We start from the raw sequence: 19,669 nt of genomic DNA on the forward strand, positions 1-19,669 counted from the left end.
TTGCTACATTTCATGCAAACTTAATGTTGATTGTGTCGCCCTAGTCTTATAACGGTTTAGTGCAAGGAAAATCTTCATTCGGAGACTTTGAAGACGGTTGAATTCAACGTTTTGATAAAAATTCTTCAAAAATAGTGTTTTAAACATTACATTGTTTTAATATTAATTATTTGTTTGTATGGTTTTCAATGTATTCAATTTTCATCTAAACTGATTTTCGCGATGACATCTTTCAGTCCACGGGCTCCTCACCTATATTATCTGATAATGCAAATTCAATATTGAAAAAAATGGCTTTTAATTTTAACGCTCTACCAGCTGGTTAGAGCTCTAACGAACAATTTTATGTTTCTGAGTAACGCGGTTATGATATTAATAGTCCCGGGGTTTTGCAATATTAGGTACCGACAATATTTTATAGCTAATGTATTCATTGAGAATTCAAAATTCAATTTAAAATAAATAAGTACATTTGCTCGTACCTCGTAAAGTGGATTTTATTTCACCGTTATTGTTAAAACTATAAATTAGACTTCTACCACACGTGAGCAATAAAAATATAATAAGACCATGCACACAATGCATTTATTGCAAAAATTGTACGATTTTTTCATTTTTTTGGTCAGCTATTTCATAATATACCTACGTATTGAGTGGCTTCGGCCATGGCTAGTTACCACCCTACCGGTAAAGCTGTGTCGCCAAGCGTTTTAGTGTTCCGGTACGATGCCGAGTAGAAACCAAAGAGTATAAGGTATAGATTTAATAAAACTGCCATACCCCTCCCAGGTTAGCCCGCTTCCATCTAAGACTGCATCATCACTTACCACTAGGTGAGATTGCAGTGAAGGGCTAACTAGTATCTGAATAAAAAGGCGTATAGTATATTATAGTGGGTAGATAAGAACTAAAACGCCAAATAAAACAGTTTCGAAAGCTAGTACGAAAAATGCTAAAATTCTATCGCGATGGCCAATCGCACACTTTGGGACTTACTTATGTTGCAATGGTTGCCTGGTTGCCTTTATAATTTGCTAACTTTCCTTAGCTTCTATGGCAGCAAACAAAGAATAAAAGCAATCAAACGAACCGTACAAAGAAAAAAGTATAAAACGATCTTGGCATGCGATGTTATTCGTATTGTACATTTTTAATCCGCACTGTCGACTCCCGCAGTTACTGACAGCGAACTGCCATTCGGAATGAACTTTTGTCAGATAACGTTTTTTAAAAAAATTTGAACTATTCAAGCACGTATTCAGTACCTCTCTACCTTGTTGTTTTTTTTTTTTGCTTTATGTCAGAAATATTAAAACGTGGATGCCGTTTTCAGGTTATGCTGCCAAAGTAGGTACACGAAGCGAAACTTCTTAGTTTTTTAACAGTTACGCGTGGCTAGATGTGGCGTGGTAAGTATAACTATTTTTGATAGTAATTAGTAATCTAGATCACTAAAATAAGCTAATTCAGTTCGAAGATTACCTAAAAAGCAAAATATATAATTACATTTCTTTAAAACTAACAATGCATTATAGCAATTCAATTAAACTTCATTACAAAAGCGTTCCAGGCAGGGGCACGTTTGAAAGTCAACTGTTTTAACTTTTATACATAGACTAGCTGATGCCCGCGACTTCGTGTCCGTGGATATAGGTTTTTAAAAATCCCATTGGAACTCATTAATATTCCGGAATAAAAAGTAGCTTACTTTTGTACAGAAATACATTTTGTTATAATTTTATATATTTATAATTTTATCTTGGTGTACAATAAAGAATATTTACTTTTACTTTACTTTACTTAAGTGTTAATCCAGGGTATAAAATATGTCCCGGACCCTTACAACGAATCGATTGACACCTCATTCATAAAAATCGGCCCAGTAGTTTAGGCGCTACGATGGAACACACAGAATCTGGATACAAACATACATACCCACATACATACCCACATACATACATACATAGACTGCTAAAATCATAACCCTTCCTTTTGGCTTTGCCGCAGTTGGGTAAAAATAACTAGATGACAATTCGTATTGTTTTATTATGATTAGGTACTTACATACTCCATCTGAAAACCGCTTCCTTTAAGTCTATATTATACGAGGCTACAGTCGTAAAATTCATCAGGCTGCAGCTACACTTTAATAGGCTGGCAATAAACCTAGGTTCACTTAATGGCATAACCGATGTTGCCAAGTAAAAAATGAAGAACGAAAATAAACTGTGGGCTCGCAATTTGCCTACCTGAACGCCCAAACCTCTTGCATATTTGAACACTCTTATTTAACTTGACGTTAAAAGTCGTTCATCCATACTATCTAGTATACTTACTAATATTATAAATGCGAAAGTGTGTCTGACTGTCTGTCTGCTACGTTTTCACGGCCCAACCGCTGTTTAAAGAAATTTGGTACAGACATAGGATACATCCCGGGGAAGGACATAGGCTACATTTTATCCCGGAAAATCAAAGAGTTCCTGCGGGATTTTAAAAACCGAAATCCACGCGGGCGAAGCCGCGGGCATCCTCTAGTTTTTAATAAATGATAAATCTAGTTTCGTTATTTAGATACACAAAAATTTCATCATTTTACAACGATCTGAAACAATCTTCTAAAAACGTCTCATCCATCCAGCAAACAATACAATGAAAATATGGAAATCCCAAAAACATAAAAGTGAATACGTCGCGTCGCCTCGGTCGTATTTTTCATTACCATTAAGCCAGTTCCAGTTGCAATTTCAATTGTCCTTTTGAAGGCAAAATGGTCGGAAAATCGTATTATAACTGAGCTCTCTGGATTGTGATTACGCTAGGGGAATCAAATACTGTAAATAAAAAAATAAAGCAACATTGAAATTTTGGCGTTATTTATTACCTACCAATATTATTTTATCTGGTCTGGTCTGGTCTGTCTGCTAGCTTTTCACAATCCACCCGTTTAACAGATTTTGACGAAAGTCAGAGAGATAGCTTGAATCCTGTGGATGGACATAGGCTGCTTTATATCCCGGAAAATCAGAGAGTTCCTACGGCATTTTTTATCCTGAAAATAGCAGAATTCCCACGGGATTCCGAAAAACCTAAATCCACGCAGAAAAGTCGCGGGCATTATCTAGTACCTACTAAATCAACTAAGTTTTATTCACGTGCACATAATATAGTAAATATCATTGTTAGGTATAAGTCGGGCTTAAGATGAGTGCACGAGTCCGAGTATATTCTGAACAATAAAGCGGATAATCAGACCGGATGTTCTGCTTTACAGATATCCGGTACGCACCGGTTGATTGGGCTCGATACATCCTTAATTTTAATTTAGATCTAAGGATTTATTAGTAGTTCTAAAGTATGTACATTTCTACATTTAGAATATTCTGTAATTTTTGAAGTGTGCGGAGTATGGTGTATCGAAATTAAAAACACGTCCTCTTGATTCGAAGTTTATTACGCCTCTCTCAACTATTAACTAAAGGTCTATTCTACAAGGCTAAACTACACCACAGTTTTATCTAAATTTTTGTAAACCCATAGACAATCTTTTCCTGTTACTTCTTCACGTTTCTTTAGTTAAAGCATAAAGACATAACAGATACACTTCCGGATTCATACTAGTATTAGTCTTTTATTCTTGTTGTGATTTACCTACATTATGATTTCAAAAATAAACAAACAGATAAATAGCGGAATCACGGAATGAACCACGTGTATATAGTCTCTCATCATTATACTATTAACTTTAAACGTTAAATAGTTTAGTAGAAGGTACAGCTTTACTATTCTAATTTCTATTTCCAAATGCGAGAACAAAAACCGTAACACCTATAGATCTACCTGTCAAGAGTCGACGAAACGACATCATATTTTACTGCACAAAACTCATTTCCAGACTGTCAGTGCAATGTCTGATAGCACATTGATGAAAAATAGACACAAGTGTAAATTAAAAATTTATAACACCCCCGACGATCCAAAGTATTTGAGTTTTCCAAAACATCATTTTCAAATAAATAATTATGTATTTAGGCAACGTCCATCTTGACAGCTTGACATTTGTCAATTGACATAATATTATGAACCTAACGGTTATCTAACCTTCTTTTCTACAAGAAAACTAGAAAAGAGCTGATAACTCTTAAACGGCTGAACCAATTTTTTTAGATTATAGCTAAGAACACTCTCGATCAAGCCACCTTTCAAACAAAAAAAACTAAATTAAAATCGGTTCATTCGTTTAGGCGCTACGATGCCACAGACAGATACACAGATACACAGATACACAGATACACAGATACACAGATACACAGACACACAGATACACAGATACACACGTCAAACTTATAACACCCCTCTTTTTGGGTCGGGGGTTAAAAACACAGTTTTTACCGATCATCATTTGCCATAAAAGTTTTTATCGTTCGATATTGAGTTATTTCCACATCAGGCATTGATTGAATCACGAGGCTTCCATCCATGATCCAATGCCAAATTCAAGTGATTGATAGAGCAAGCATTATCGAGATAAAATTCATGACCAAGAGACAACAAACTCTTCGGAAGAATCCTAAACGTTGGCCGACCTTGAGCCGCGTCCGCTAACTTTACTTTGAATGGTTCTTCGAGCCGGATCTTGTGAATTCTTTATATCTAAGTTAATTTAAAAAATGAAAAAAGTTTCATTGCGTATCTAATCCAACTCGGCGGGGTAGCGTTCCGGAAACCCCGTATCAGCTTTTCATCAAAATCCCTGTGTCAACTGTGTCCCTGTGAAAACCAAAGTCTTGGAAAAGGAAAATGAAGCATAATTTGATAAATAACCGCGTTCCCCGCTAAGTGAAAAGGAAAGTAATCTTTCCTCCTTTCCTTTTAAGTAAATAGTCTCTCTGTAGTATACATACCTACCGTGTCCAATAGCTAAGTCGTAAACTTAGAGGGGAAATGGATAAAGCAATGGATTTGTAAATAAGATTACTTTAATACTTATCTGACTTTCATGATCATCAATCATTATTATCATTAACCCATTGCCAGCCCACTACAGAGCACGAGTCTCCTCTCATAATGGGAACGGTCTTGGTCGTACAAGTCAATGGTCAACTGCGGATTGATAGAATTCTCACACTTTTGAGAATATTATGGAGAACGCTCAGGCATGCAAGTTTCCTAGCGACGTTTGTCATCTTAAAGCATAACGCACATAACTTCGAAAAGTTAAAGGTGCATGTCTAGAGTCGAACCCCCGACGAAGTTACTCGATTCTAATATTCGTAGGTGATATTTTTATGTTGAAATCACGCAATCTACCACTATATTATGCCAAAATGTCGAAAATACTAGAAGTTGAGTTGCTAATTTACATAGTAAGATGCAAGCTAAATAAAAATTAGCATAATCCTCGCTTATACTCGGCTTTCTTATGGATTTATGTTGAATGTTAAATAAAAACTACCTCGTTAACTCAAACGATACCTACTTTTTAGTAATTAACAATCTTAGAATTAATCGCAAAATATATTAATCTATAAAATTTTATTATTATACAATATTTTTTTAATATACTAGCTGTACCCGGCATGCGGTGCAATGCCGTAAACAAACATGATTTTTTTTGATTCATATTATAGTTTTTTTGAAGCAGGAACCATCTCGGGCGCCCTCACAACCACACCCTACCAAAGTTTCATAACAATCTGATCAGCGGTTTAGCCGCCTATAGAACACGAACATACAAACATTGATTTTTATATATAAGATTATGAATATAATAATGAAATGTAGCCCGCTACCGCTATGCAAAACATCACATCATTTTATTACTACAGTCTAAGAACCTATTCCATCGAAAACAGTAGCTATAGTACATAGCTCGACAGGTCGAGATGGCAATCAAGGTGGGGACGTGCGGGTGTGCGTGGTGTCTCCACCTCATACCCCGATTACCATCTCGACCTGTCGCATACCATACGGTCTACGTTATGGACTTGACCATATTATGTATATTTACATCATTTATACCAGTACACACTGCGCAAATAGGTACCTATTCTTCGAATTAAAATTCACGTCTACCATAAGAAATATTACTTCCTCTGCAATTTAAGTTTATAACACGTTGATAAGCTAAAGGCTAGTCGAACAAACTGGTTCCGGTTGACGCCCCATAACAAGGGAAATTCCAAAAACCACGAATTGTGTGTGCTGTGGCCTGTGACCTACAAGTTGTATCCACAGCGCATGATATTCTGGACTACGATCCCGCCTTCGTTATTTTACATAAGCTGACGGTTTCTCTACGTATTTTCCCCAGCACAGGAAGCAACTATGAAGTTTGAATCATGGTGAACCGTCAAATATCAAAATATGTTAAAAAACGGTCACTTGGCGTTTTGAAACTCTCTTAACTCCTATAAAAGCTCTTAACTGTTAATATAGCTTTTAGTATTCGGCCGTTAGAATAATAATAATATACCTAATCAATCCCTGTACGCACAAGCACCGGAAAAGTGCTAGGGCGGAGGAATACAAAAATAAATAAGGCCGACTTGCGTGTCCGAACTCATTCCAGTTCGGCAAGACAGGGAAATAGATCTTTATAGAATTTGCCGTATCACTAAACGTGTGACCTCAAAAGTCAAGAGCCGACTTATAACGATTGAGTATTTTATTATCGAACCGTCTACAACACTCTATTCCACGCACATATTAAGGAAGTAAAAGAAAGTTTCATAAACTTCCTTCACGGTATTTTATATGCTACTAAGGGCCCTACTTTTAGATTTTAGGTAAATGCCACTGAAATGGTTATTATACAAGTACATTGGAAGACGTGTTCTATTCAAAATTACAGTTTTTTTTTTGTGTCGATTCGAAGCGCCCGCCTCACTGAACGTACCGGGAATCAAAATTGAAACGTTGTGGCAAATGGTATTCGTGTTGACACTATGTTTACAGATGTCATGTCCCATCCATATCACTAGCATTTAGCTTCGAGCACGCTCACATGACACTCACTGCTGCTATTAGCGCCAAAATGGCGATAATCAAGTTGCTTCATAAACAAGCCTGGTATCGAACACCTAATTTCGGGCATCTAAAGCTAAGAGAAGGTACAGACCTACAGAAATCTGTTATGATTGGTTTTTGTATTTCTGTACCTACTGTAACTGTGGTATTATCATAATTATCATAATTTACAGTATTTTCATAATTTTGATTCTATTGACTGCTTAAATTAGAAAACAAGTGCAATCATTTTACTGTCAGTTACAAAACTCACAAAAATTGTCTACATGGCGGTGGTTCAATGGGCAAAACAGTGGTGTGTGTTAACAGCAGGTAACCATGTAAAGTCCTAGGTTGGTTCAGTTTTACTATAGAAAGTAAAAAAGATAGAAAGAAAGAAAGTGCATTTATTTGTTACAGCTCACATATCGTTATATCCATACCCTCATTATAGCCAACTCAGTTGCCTGTATGAAACTTACTTTATATCCATATAACATCCAAAATCCACAGCTAGGCTTCAGCATAATGTAATGAAAATAGTAACAGACGGAGTGACATTTAAAAGTTTGTGTTCATAAAACGGTGGAATATTTTCTCTGGATCATATTTAAATGATGTATGAGAAGCGTGAACATACATTATTGAACAGAAATCTCGAATCGAATAAAAGACACATCAGCACATTGATTTTGGAGCGCCACTAGGTTTTATTTATTTCTATGCATCAGCATCACCATTCAGTTCAGAGATTTAAAATGCCATTTATATATCAAACTAACCCGCGACTTCATCCGCGTTGATTTAGATTTTTGAAAATCTCGTGGAAAGTCTTTAATTTTTTCGGAACATGCAACCATGATAGTCTGTGAAATACCTCTCTTCCTACAGCCTACAGCAGAATGTGTATCGTGATTGAACTCATCGATTTGATCTCGATTAGTATTTGGCTTGCAAGCACTAGACCACACAAGGTCCAAATATTGGAGCAGGGGGGTGATGAGTAACAGGTGGTAACAGGATAAGTAAAAGGTTTATCAAATGTAGACTTATTTTCAGGTGATTTTCAATTTACACTTGTTATATTTCTAAATGTTATTTATCCATGTTTAAAAAATTTAAGTCTCGCACTTTTCCAATTAGTTTAAGTAAGTGCTACTTAGGAACTATTTATCTTTTTAACGTTCCAACCTTCACCCTGAACAATATCGATTCGTCTGTCTTTTCCACGAAGAAACTGCAAGCAAATGAACCTTGTGAATGAACTTACTGGCCGGTACATTGATTTTTAATTCTAAAAATAGTACTGTATAGTCTGTTGGGGTGTTGTTCCTTCGCTGCAAGACGGTGTAAAGACGTTTGCTTCGGTGACTTGGTGACAGGAATCTAACTCCGTCGTAGTAGCACTAAAATTAGAAATTACCTATCATTTCTTATGATGGTTGAAGCTTGGAGTTCGCCTTATTGCAGCAACAATTCTTTTAATAGATAACTTATTTTACAAATAATGTATTGTTTATTACTTTGTGTATTATTATTCCGCGACTTAAGTTTCTAGAACCTTGTAAGTTGTAAGAGTCAATTAATTCTCCTTTTATACAACATATCACTAAGCGCTGACCTCTAAGCTATTAATAGTGTGTGTCATATACATATCTATGGTGTCATAGAGCAATTAAGTCATACATCATAGAACTAGTTAAATATGTATTAATTCTTAATACAGTGTAAATTAGGTAAGTATAAACACATTTCCGGTACTTGGCTTAAAAAATCTTGCCTAAATTGCTGGATTGTTTCACTATCCACATTATTTGGGAAATTCTTGGCATAAAAGGCGAAGTAATTCGGTCCAGCAGGCAAATCCACGGGTTTATGGCGAAAGTCTTTGAGTTTTTATTCGAAGTTGGCAGCTTTTCAGATTTAAATTAAGGACGGCAGTCTTTTACCAATTTAATTTTTTGTTCACAGCTCTAAATGACTAAAGCTAATAAAAACCTGACAGAATCTTGAAAATTGATGAAAGAAGATTACATAATCTTGAAACTTCTTTTTAACCCACTAACCATGCACAAATACAGTGCAGTGTTGATTCTTAAAACTAACAGCTCCATTTTCAATGACAAAAACTTTTTCTTTTAAAAAGTTTTATATTTAGACACTTCAAATACATACATACAGGTCAAACAACCAGCCAATCCAGCCACCACACAGTCACATAATTTTAAAAACTTTTATATTTATACACTTTAAATACCTACATACATACAGGTCAAACACATAACCCTTCTTTGGGCTTCGCCGCAGTCGGGTAAAAAAGACGTCATTAATTCGAGCAGTGAGTAGGTATTTATTAACCCCCGACCCAAAAAGAGGGGTGTTATTTATTTTTCGTCGATATCCACGCATAACTTTTTAGTGTATGAACTTTTTTCAACAATCCTCTTTTTTATAATAGTTTATATTATTTTCAGGGTGCTCTTATATTTTGGAAAACATCTGATGAATACCTTCAGAGGTAGCAAAGCATTCGTTATCACTGCAATAGTTTCGTCTGTCTCTTTCTGCGATGCGATTACCTACCTATTGCTGGGACATGCCTTCTTTCTATTATCTCTCCATCACATTTTCTTTTCATCTCTTATTGCAAGGGGTTTTCTAATAGAACATTAATCTCGCTTTAGTGTCTAATAAACTTCAAACGAAATCGATGGGAAGTTTTGTTGACGCAAGGATATCGCGAGGCTCACCCTATGCCGACGCGCCCCTAACCCACTTCTCGGTTGACAGCAGGTCAATGCCGATTACAGACCTATTTATACACAAATTCTTCCTGCCCGCATGCCTGGACGAATTCAGATAATGAGATGTGATATAAAAAATCATGAGTGTGTTTTCTTAGGATATTTAGGACCTAACATGAAAATCAACTAGGTAATGCGAACTTTTTCACTTTCTTAATAGCTACTTAGGTTTAGCCCAGGTTCAATTTATCGGCTTGGCTCATAGTAGGTAATATTGTGTAAACTAGTTAGCCCTAGGCTATGCTCCGGTGGACTATCTACATATTCTAGATAGTCCACCGGAATCCGGTCCATCTACAATGGGAATTCTATGCCAGTCAGTATAATACTAGATAATACTAGCGATTTCGTCCACATGAATTTTAGGGATCCGTACCAACGGATCCCGTTTACTATAAGCCTCTGCTGTCCGTTCGTCCATCCGTTCCGTCAGTCTGTAAGCAGTTGAAATTTTCAAAGAATGTGTTTCTATTGCCACTATAACAACAAATAATAAAAATTTCAAAATGGCCGGCATGAAAATTTAAAATTATATAAAGTTTTGTTTCTTGTACGACGGTACGGAACCCTTCGTGTGAGAGTCCGACTCGTGACCGGTCTTTTTTAATATACCGCGGGAACTCCTTCATTTTCCAGGATAAAAAGTAGCCATGTGTTAATTAAATCCAAATTTCAGTCATTGTAGTGAGAAGGAGGTATAGGTAACAAACATCCAAACTTTCTCAATTACAAGTAGTAGAAGATGTAGACGAGTCTTTTTACCCGACTGCGGCAAAGCCAAAAGGAAGGGTTATAATTTTAAGTATATGTATAGGAAATATCGGAATGCCCGACTAGGAGACCGACGCGGTCTTAACCACTAGGCTATCACCGATTATTTACTATCTATGATTTCCGTATCACCCGAAGAGTCGTTCTCTATAATTAAGTTCTCTATAGTACCTAACTGTGGTAACATTCTCTTATATTACTGTCATCATAAAGGTCGTAGACCACTTACACGACACCGCTCCAACACAACTCCTATACAACACCACCTGTACAGCTAGCAGACAACTCACTGACCCCGCGCCTACAGCCTCCCTCCATCCGCGCACGTACACCGACCGTAAGCACGCTTCAAGCGAGCAGACGCCGTGCACACTGCGCACGGCCCCTCTCTCGAGTCTTGCTCTACTATTAAGTGGCAAGGTTGCGGCAAGGTCACTTACCGCGCGCTGTCTGCTTTTTTTTTTAAAGAATATTAGCCATGCTAATCATGACTAATACTCCCCTTTCCCCTCCAATTAAGCGTAAAGCTTGTGCCAGGAGTGGGTACGACAATAGTGCAACGGGTGGGGTTTGAACCGCTGACCTTCGGAATTCAGCCCGCTCCTCAACCGTTGAGCTATCGACGCTACTATTTTGTGTTGTTACTGTGAAGTGCATCTCCAGAGCACGATGTTAAATCCACATTTGAATGTTCGTACTTTGGTTGGGTGGGAGCGGAGTCGTGTAAGTCGGCTACGACCTTTAATCGGAAACTAATTGAATACAAGCCGAGCGACGTCCATTAGTTTGATTTGCTCTTCATTCACTCCCTGAGGACTTCAATTTTGCAAAATCTCTCCATCTTCTTTGTTTACTTTACGTACCTACCTACACTTCTATGTGCCCATAATATTTTATTAAATTGCGGACTGATTGCAAATATTCCCAGTACATTTCTATGTATAGATAGTTTTTTATGGAAAAAAGGTAAGGGTTTTCTCCAGTCATCTCAAAAATCAAATATAACAACCATATAACATCCAACTAAATATTATATAGAACCGTTTTTGAATTTGTTTCATAAGGTTTCACGATACCGGAGGTACCTACTGGTAAGTCATAAACGAAGATCCAATTTCTCTACAAAATTATTTACTTGGTCTAGAAGATTAAGTCTTCATGCGAAGACGTAATAATTTTGATTTATGAGATTGTAAGGGTGAGGTAGTAGATTACAGCGATCTTTCCTTTACTTGAAAATAACTATCGAAGCTTCATAAATTTAATGCAGCTTTCTCTTGCTGAAACTTGGAGAGCACCAAGAATAAGTTTGATAAAATTATAAGTTTTAAACGCTCCTCTGTGATATGCATTATTCATTCAATTTCAAGTATTTTGTGCAATCATATTTTTAACACATCATCATTATCGAAGTTGAATAACGCAATCTTTTTTATTAATTCGCTATCGTAAAGGCAGGAATAATTTATTTTATTTAAAGATCTATAATTTTAATAAAATGAGGTGATCAACTTTACCAAACCACTACGAATACCTACCTACCTACTTATTAAAAAATTGTGTAGGGACATAAACCTTATACATAAATTTTATCCTGTAGGTACGTAAATATTTTGTTTATGTGTTTCATAGGCACGTGCTAAAATAAATGAGAATTCGAAACATATCTGCAATTTAATTTACGAGTACATAGACACGCCTTCTTTACAACTTACGTTTATGAAAATCAATTTTGTGAAATACATATTTTACGTAACACTTAAAGTTAATTAAATTATTTCAAACAAGTTTCAATTATTTATTGCAGACTAGGTGATACTTGCGACTTTGCTCGCGTCAATCAAGTTTTTAAAAACCCCATTAGAACTGTTTAATTTCTCGAAATAAAAAGTAAGTAAAACCTTAATCAATCCATGAAAAAAAAGGTCGATCCGGTGCGCGATTGAAGGACAAACAAACACTTTCGCATTTATAATATTACTAGTGACTAGTGATGGGTTTGACCACTTATTTATTTATAAATAGAAGACAGTAAATTATAGACCAATTTTTTCACACAAAAAAGCAATTACTGTAGTATTTTGTGGAAATAAAAGATGTAATTTTTAGGACAAATTAAGCATTTGGAATTGCATCTCTATTAATTAGTCTCCTTGTTTTAGATTATCATTGTTATGTTGCGGTCTACCTAATCGATCAAAATTTGTTAAAATCGATTCAGTTCGTTTTGCTTTACAACCTATTATATCTATACTTTTTATACATAGATTTAGTCTAATTATTAAGAGACCTCCAATAGTTGATGTTTCCTATGAATAAGACACAAATCGACCGAGAAATCGAACCGATCGACCGAATCGAGAACCGATTTTCTTAAAAGAAAACTCAAGTCTAAAGACAAAACAGAAAGTAGGTAAAATACTCGTAGTTCACATAGATGCAAACTTGCCACTTCTCCATAGCCGGTGAAGTCCACTATTCAACTCCCCGTATATACACATTTTTAGGGAAAAGCAATTTCCTTTCTCTACGTATAAGTCAAGAGTCAAGACTCCAGTGAATTCTCTTTAAAATTTCGTTGTGGATTTTCTTCTGACCGAATGTGGAATTCTTCTCAGTAGGTATTCTTGTCCCAATCTCCATCTTATCTCTTTGTTGTTTCTTATGTATAAAATTATTTCTTCTTGTCACACGAGTAAAACCTGAAATTGTTTGGTTGTGTTTTACATGATAATAATTGTTGTTAAACAAAGTTGTAGGGAGGCACAGATTGCGCGATCAACGAGAAGCTTTGGCTCAGTGCCAGTCGACAATTCAACCCCTCAATGACGAGGCACGTACCTAGCTACCCACTTGAACTTAATGATGACTTCAAGAAAAACCAACCCGAGTAGATAGGTACACCCACGCAAAACCATTTATTTAAATAAGAATAGGTGGAAATGTAGGTTCTGTTCCCACACTAACGCGTTCTGTTATGTTTTAAATGAAAATGAATGTTGCTACGAGTATTTTGGTTGAAAAATAGTGTTAGATATTCTTGTATAAAGCTGCGCAAAATAATAGCTTTAGTTTTAGACCTCTTTATGTAAAATGAAGTGGTTATGACATATTAAAACAAGCAATATATAGATGCTTCGTTTAAAATTGTTTTCAGCCCATAGCATCACAATTTGCCACCACTAGTACTGCGTGATGATAATAACATCTCTGACTGCATGATCTCTCTCTCTCTAGATACGATTAGTTTATTCATTAATTTCAGTATGTACATATATGTATAAGCGGCGATAAGTTGAGGGGTCTGGGCCCCTTTATTCGATCCTACAACTCTAACTTTTCGGAGTAAATTGCGTTTAAAGCAATATTAAATATAACTTGCTTTAACCATGAAGGATAATAGCGCGAGGAAAACTGCATGCCTAAGAGTTCTCCAATAATATTCTCAAAAGTGTGAATCTACGTGTTGCCAATGTGTGCTGCCAATCCGCACTTTGCAAGCGTGGTAGACTATGGCTAAACCATTCTCATTCTGAGAGGAATAAAACATTAACAAGGTCCAAATATAACCTGCCATGCCAATAGATTAAAACAGAGTGGTAACCTGCTAAAGTCTCTCATCAGAAATTATAACGATCTTATTACAAACTATTCAAGTATAATCTTAAAGATTTTAACTTGATAAATAGTTGTAGACACGAAATGGCGGTAAGACACAGATTGCAGGATCACCATGTCGGTTTGGCGCAGTGCCAGACCATATAGATTATGGAACAAGTCTCAGTTAGCTCCTAGCTTCCAACTTCCCAAGTTCCTGCAGCGTTGCGGCACTTGAAACTTGAAATTGTTTTATTCCAGCAAATGATAAATACAACAAATGGGGCTGTTAATTTCTTTGGTTTTAATCAGAATAATAATAATCATTAATGTATCAGCATACCTATATTTATGAAACAAGGAAGGGGCATGAAAAACGGCATTTCATTTTTTAAGCATCTTGTTCCTCAATTGAAAGATTTTTTATCACAGATCGCTTATTACGAAGAAACCCTTTGAATTACTAAAATATTCCTCTAATTAAATTTAATAAAAATTCTAATTTAAATTAAATAAAATAAAATTCTCGGCATTATATTATTTTTTTGTAATCTGGTTCTAGTATGATAGCTGATGTAATATTTTTGTATCGATTTTTTTATATACATACTTAAATTCATTATTATCGGAGATGAACATATTTTATGAAGCTCATATTTTTTAAGATATTTCACCACCTACTGAACTATAAATATTATAACATTACGAGTATCTTTCACCCGTTTTACTACCGACGAGTTGGGCACGATTTCGAACGTCTCCAGCTCTCACACACTCACACAGTTTTACATAAGTAATAGGCATAAGATAGAAAATAATGTTGACAGACAATTTGTCAACACTCTACAAATAATTCTTTTGTTAAACAAATCAGTTATACACTATAATAAAGTTACCAAACGTAACTTTTAGTAGAAAATGGAAAATATTCCTTTTGTTGCTGCTGTGTAGGCGTAACAGACAATAGAGCCGCCTTATCAACTCTAAACAATGAAACAGGTTCCTAGTTGCCGCTAAAATTATAAGCTTTTCTAATATGCGACGACGTAATTATCTAAAAGCATTGAACACAAAATATGCCCCTATATCTTAAAGCCTACCTACCCAGTTATTTTTATACATGCCATTATATTCAAATAAAATTAACTAGATAGACATATGTAGTAGGTAGTATTATTTGTAAAAATTAGTTAAAGTTGTAAAAGTTAGTATTCTTTTGTTTACTTATTGTTCTAAAAAATATATATAAAAAAACACCAAAAAACCGTTTACTGCTTTATTTTCACTAAGAATGCTTTGCTATAAGTGGTTTTATACTAATACATACATTGTTGTTTATATGTTCGCTGAAAAAGATTTTAAAACTGTTAACTAATTTCACAAGTTTTAGACTTATTCGGCTTAAGCCTTACCAAGTTAGTGGCATCCGAGTAAACGATATTGTTTTCGTTGTCGAAAGCCAACCCAAATGCATCATCAATGTCCACAACCTTTTCCACGGAAACTGTAGATTTATCTATTTTATAAATGCCATCAACAGTACACACATACACATTCCCATTGATATCTGTCGTTAGCGCTCTCATTCCTTCACTGGATGCTTTATATAAAACAGCGGTTTGTGTACCTTTCTTCTGACCAAACAAACCAGTTCCATTTGTGAAGAACATTACGTCTTCATTGTCAATCACAAACTGATCTACTTTAGTATTTTCAAGATCCTTGAATCGGCTTGATTCTCCGTTGATGAACGTATAAAAAAATTGATCTGGAAAAGTAGAGTAGTAAAGTATATCTTTGAAGTAAATAATCCAAACGTCATTATCTTTAGCGCCAATACGTTCTCCTGTTTTAGTTATGTGGTTATATTTGTACAACCCATCACTTCCACCGATATATATTTCGTGATTCTTTTGATCAACTGCCTGCGCAAACCCGTTATTAATACCTTGTAAATCAGCATATTCTTTTGTGTTTAAATTCACATACGCTGTTTTGAATACATCGTCATCTTTATTAAGGCTATAGCTGAAATAAACTGTATTGGTGCTATAGTCTACGGCTAATAAGTATGGTCTATCTATGTCAGTTTTTAGTATTTCAATATCGTGATATACATTATCTATTATGACTCCATCACATTTTTTGTCCTCTTGGTCTTTGTTTTCAATAACAGCAGCCTGTATAATTGCTGCACTTGTTAGCATAAGTAGAATCTTCATCTTCTCTAAAAATCGACAGACATGTATAGTTAATATATTTACAAATCAACTGATTTTGATACAATAATAGAATATTTTTTTACACTTATCGGAATATTTCCACGGTACAACGTCTAACAAAATATAAGTTATATAACTCACCCGAGTGTTCGTTGATTGATAACTGAGTGATGTTTGGTTAGTAAAGATGTGAGCGTAATTATTATTGTAAGAATAATGAAATCTAAAGAGTAGGCGTACCTTAATTTTTATCATAGGTATTATCCGAATGGAGATTCTTAGTTTAAGAGAATGATCGCCTTTTTATGCAGATTCTAATAGTGTTATGTTATGCGACTGTAATATAAGATATTAAGTATTAACTTTTCTTAAATTCACTTATCGCCCTAACCCTGATTTCTTGATCAAGCATTAAAAAAAATAGAAATAATAACCCAGTAATATTTTTATTACGGTGTAGGGTAATAAAAACTCCAACTGTTTATGGTTACAGGAGTATTGAAACGCAAAATTAATGATCAAATAAATTAATAAAAAACGCTCTATGAAATTCTCTATCTATTACCTTATATTATATAACCTTTGAATAAGGTTATCAGTCATATTATGTCATCTCTACACTAGTGTTTTCTCAGTACAAACTCTATGAAATTAATATTTACCTAGATAGGTAATTTGTTTTTTAAATAAAGAATGTTAGTAGGTACTACAAAACGTACTGGATACGTTTTTGTTTTAATATTATATATTTACATAAATAATACCATTACTAATTAATCGTTCTTTGAACTCTTATAAAAACAAGGCGTCACTTTCTATTAGGACCTGAAGTTGAACTTAGAGCACTTCTGCATTGTTCAACGGCACGTTGGATTTATTAATAGGTAAAGGTTATTTCGGTCGTGCCATTCGCAACTCAGTAAATAGAAATGTCAATGCCATAGTAGCTATGCATAGTATACATTATATAAAACATTACTCTCCGGCCCTTACCACGTGCGTATTGTCACGGCACGATCGCCGTGCCGTATAAAATAGTTATAGTGATTTTATGACAGCTCTCACAAGATCGTGCCGTGACCAGTGACTGCGCCGACCATGTGTTGCCCATCCTCATCCATACAAACATATCTATGCGGCAACCGTCTATTTATAAGTATTTGTTATTTTTATTGACTTGTTCTTTTGGTACAGTTTGGTACTTTACCTATTGGCAGGTTTCATCCCTTATAATAGTATAAGGGATGAAACCTGCCTTGCCAATAGGTAAAGTGTATTTTTAAAAATATTTTCACTCGCTGAGTCATAGCTAGTGTCGGCTGAGACCTCTCACCAGATCAGAACAGAGATAATTTATAAGAAATCTAAACTCCCAAATGGCCCCTCCCTGCAACCGCACCAAATACCTCCCGGTTGTAAGACTGCAGAGCTTCCACGTCCATCAAACTCGTATATCTCAACAAAAACAACATCCAACCATATATTCAATAATTTTTCTTGTTCATTCCAACATTTCCTTCTTTTTATTCAAGGTAACCGCTAAACTATAGAGGGATAATAACTAATCCTATAGTCAGAATACTGCAATGATTCTTTTATTACTTCCACTCCCATAAATCCCCTGCATTTTAACTGCTGCATTTCCGGCCAATGGAAACTTAAACAATTTATCATTCTTCAACATCATACGATTAATGTGTTCGCCATTAGTTGTTCATTTATAGTTCATTATTATCCACTACATTATTTTTCAGCCAGGCTTTAATTTTAAGGCTCTCGAGTTCAAAAATTTACACTCTGCTTACATGGCTTATACACAATATCCTTTTTACACGACTGCCAGAAAAAAGCGTAATGTTTTCAGGGTATATAATATGTGAGTTTGTTTATTTCACATCTAAATGCCTGAACTGATTTGGATGTTTGGGGAATCGTTATATAATGAAAATTAGAATAAAGTGAATGAACTATTCTTCCAATAAAAACTACTTTCAATCATTCAGACAATATACCTTACCAATCTTAAAAACTGGAATTTAAATAAGGCCTACGTACCTACTAGGTATCATTACTGCCATACCCCTTCCAACTCGGAAGGGGTATGGTATGAGGTACATAGAATACAACATTACACATTTAGGTTAGATCATAGTCAAGAGCTAAGGCCCGACAAATCGGGCCAATAAAACCGACCCTGAAATAAATCTACAAGGAACTCCTTGCGACCACCGATACTTAGGTCTATATCAATCAACTTATGATGACGGCTAAGTAGCCGTTTCGAAGTACGAGATGATTCTTTGAGCTGATAAAAAAATACAAAAACAAAGTAGATACGGGACGGTAACAATTTGTTCCCGAGAGAGCCTTTTCCGGAATACGTAAGCGTTTTAGGAAATTAAGCTCGCCTTTTAATCTCAAGCTACTCGTAGTTGAATGCTTGATTCAGCTAGCTAGATTAAAACGTTTTTATCATTCAATGACATTTTCAGTTTTTAATTAAGTTTTTCCGTACTAGGATTAGTACTAATGACTCAAAGAGACATGAGAAATAATCACTAATCTGATGAAGTCTAAAACGATTAAGTTTTAACTTTTATATAAATAAATAGGTACGGTTCATGAACCAATCACCCTTAGCTAATTACATATACCTACTATACCTACTTATGGTAGTATTCTTAGAACACACATAAAAACTAGATATATTTAATTTATTGCAAGATGCAGAATGAGTTTTAACACACACTGTATTTATTTTAACCATAGAACGATTTAAAAAAAATTGAATTTAATATGTAGTTACTGATTAGGTAGGTACCTAAATATTATTAAGTTGCATTCATATATCAAACAATTATTATTATTAGGTACATATTAAAAATTGGTAGTCAGTGGGAAGTTCTGACAAAAATGAAATACCTAACAATGTTTTTTTTTTGGATTTTCAAATTGATTGTAGTATCTATCAAAAATTAAAATTTATAATTTGTAAATTAAAACTTTTAACTTTAGTTTCGTTTTTACATCAACCGGAAATCGAAGGACTATTAGCACAGATTTATAGTATATCGTAAAACTGTGCTATTAGCATGCCGGTGACGCGGCCTTGAACTTCCTAAAATCGCCCAACGCGCCTAAAGAAGCTTTCACTTCCAAAAGAATTGTCATAAAGTGAATGTAGTATGTGACCGAGTCATAAAAAAATTTATAGTGTACCTCCTCTACTTGAGATAATATAATAGGTACTTATGCGTATTATATCTT

At 35.0% G+C, this 19,669-nt stretch overlaps 3 protein-coding genes across 4 annotated transcripts in view; 1 reads left to right on the forward strand and 2 right to left on the reverse strand.

Moving 5' to 3' along the window:
* The window catches only part of LOC123864435 (pseudouridine-metabolizing bifunctional protein C1861.05), a 154,060-nt gene that overhangs the window by 90,438 nt on the left and 43,953 nt on the right, over nucleotides 1-19,669 (forward strand). The gene's annotated exons all lie outside the window — the stretch shown is intronic.
* LOC123864438 (CD82 antigen-like) overlaps nucleotides 1-19,669 on the reverse strand; it is a 78,345-nt gene that overhangs the window by 52,006 nt on the left and 6,670 nt on the right. The window lies entirely within an intron of this gene.
* Nucleotides 15,443-16,637, reverse strand: LOC123864439 (ommochrome-binding protein-like). Its single transcript, XM_045904862.1, has 2 exons — nucleotides 16,544-16,637; nucleotides 15,443-16,407 (listed from the first exon to the last, which is right to left on the reverse strand). The coding sequence occupies exon 2, from the start codon at nucleotides 16,400-16,402 to the stop codon at nucleotides 15,548-15,550; it is 855 nt and encodes a 284-aa protein (XP_045760818.1). The 5' UTR covers nucleotides 16,403-16,407; nucleotides 16,544-16,637; the 3' UTR covers nucleotides 15,443-15,547.

Source organism: Maniola jurtina, chromosome 4, assembly GCF_905333055.1.
Source record: "Maniola jurtina chromosome 4, ilManJurt1.1, whole genome shotgun sequence".
NCBI classification, from domain to species: Eukaryota; Metazoa; Arthropoda; class Insecta; order Lepidoptera; family Nymphalidae; genus Maniola; species Maniola jurtina.

Excerpts from the sequence above, each read along its gene's own strand:
- LOC123864439 (XM_045904862.1), bottom strand. The coding sequence starts at position 16,402 with ATGAAGATTCTACTTATGCTAACAAGTGCAGCAATTATACAGGCTGCT.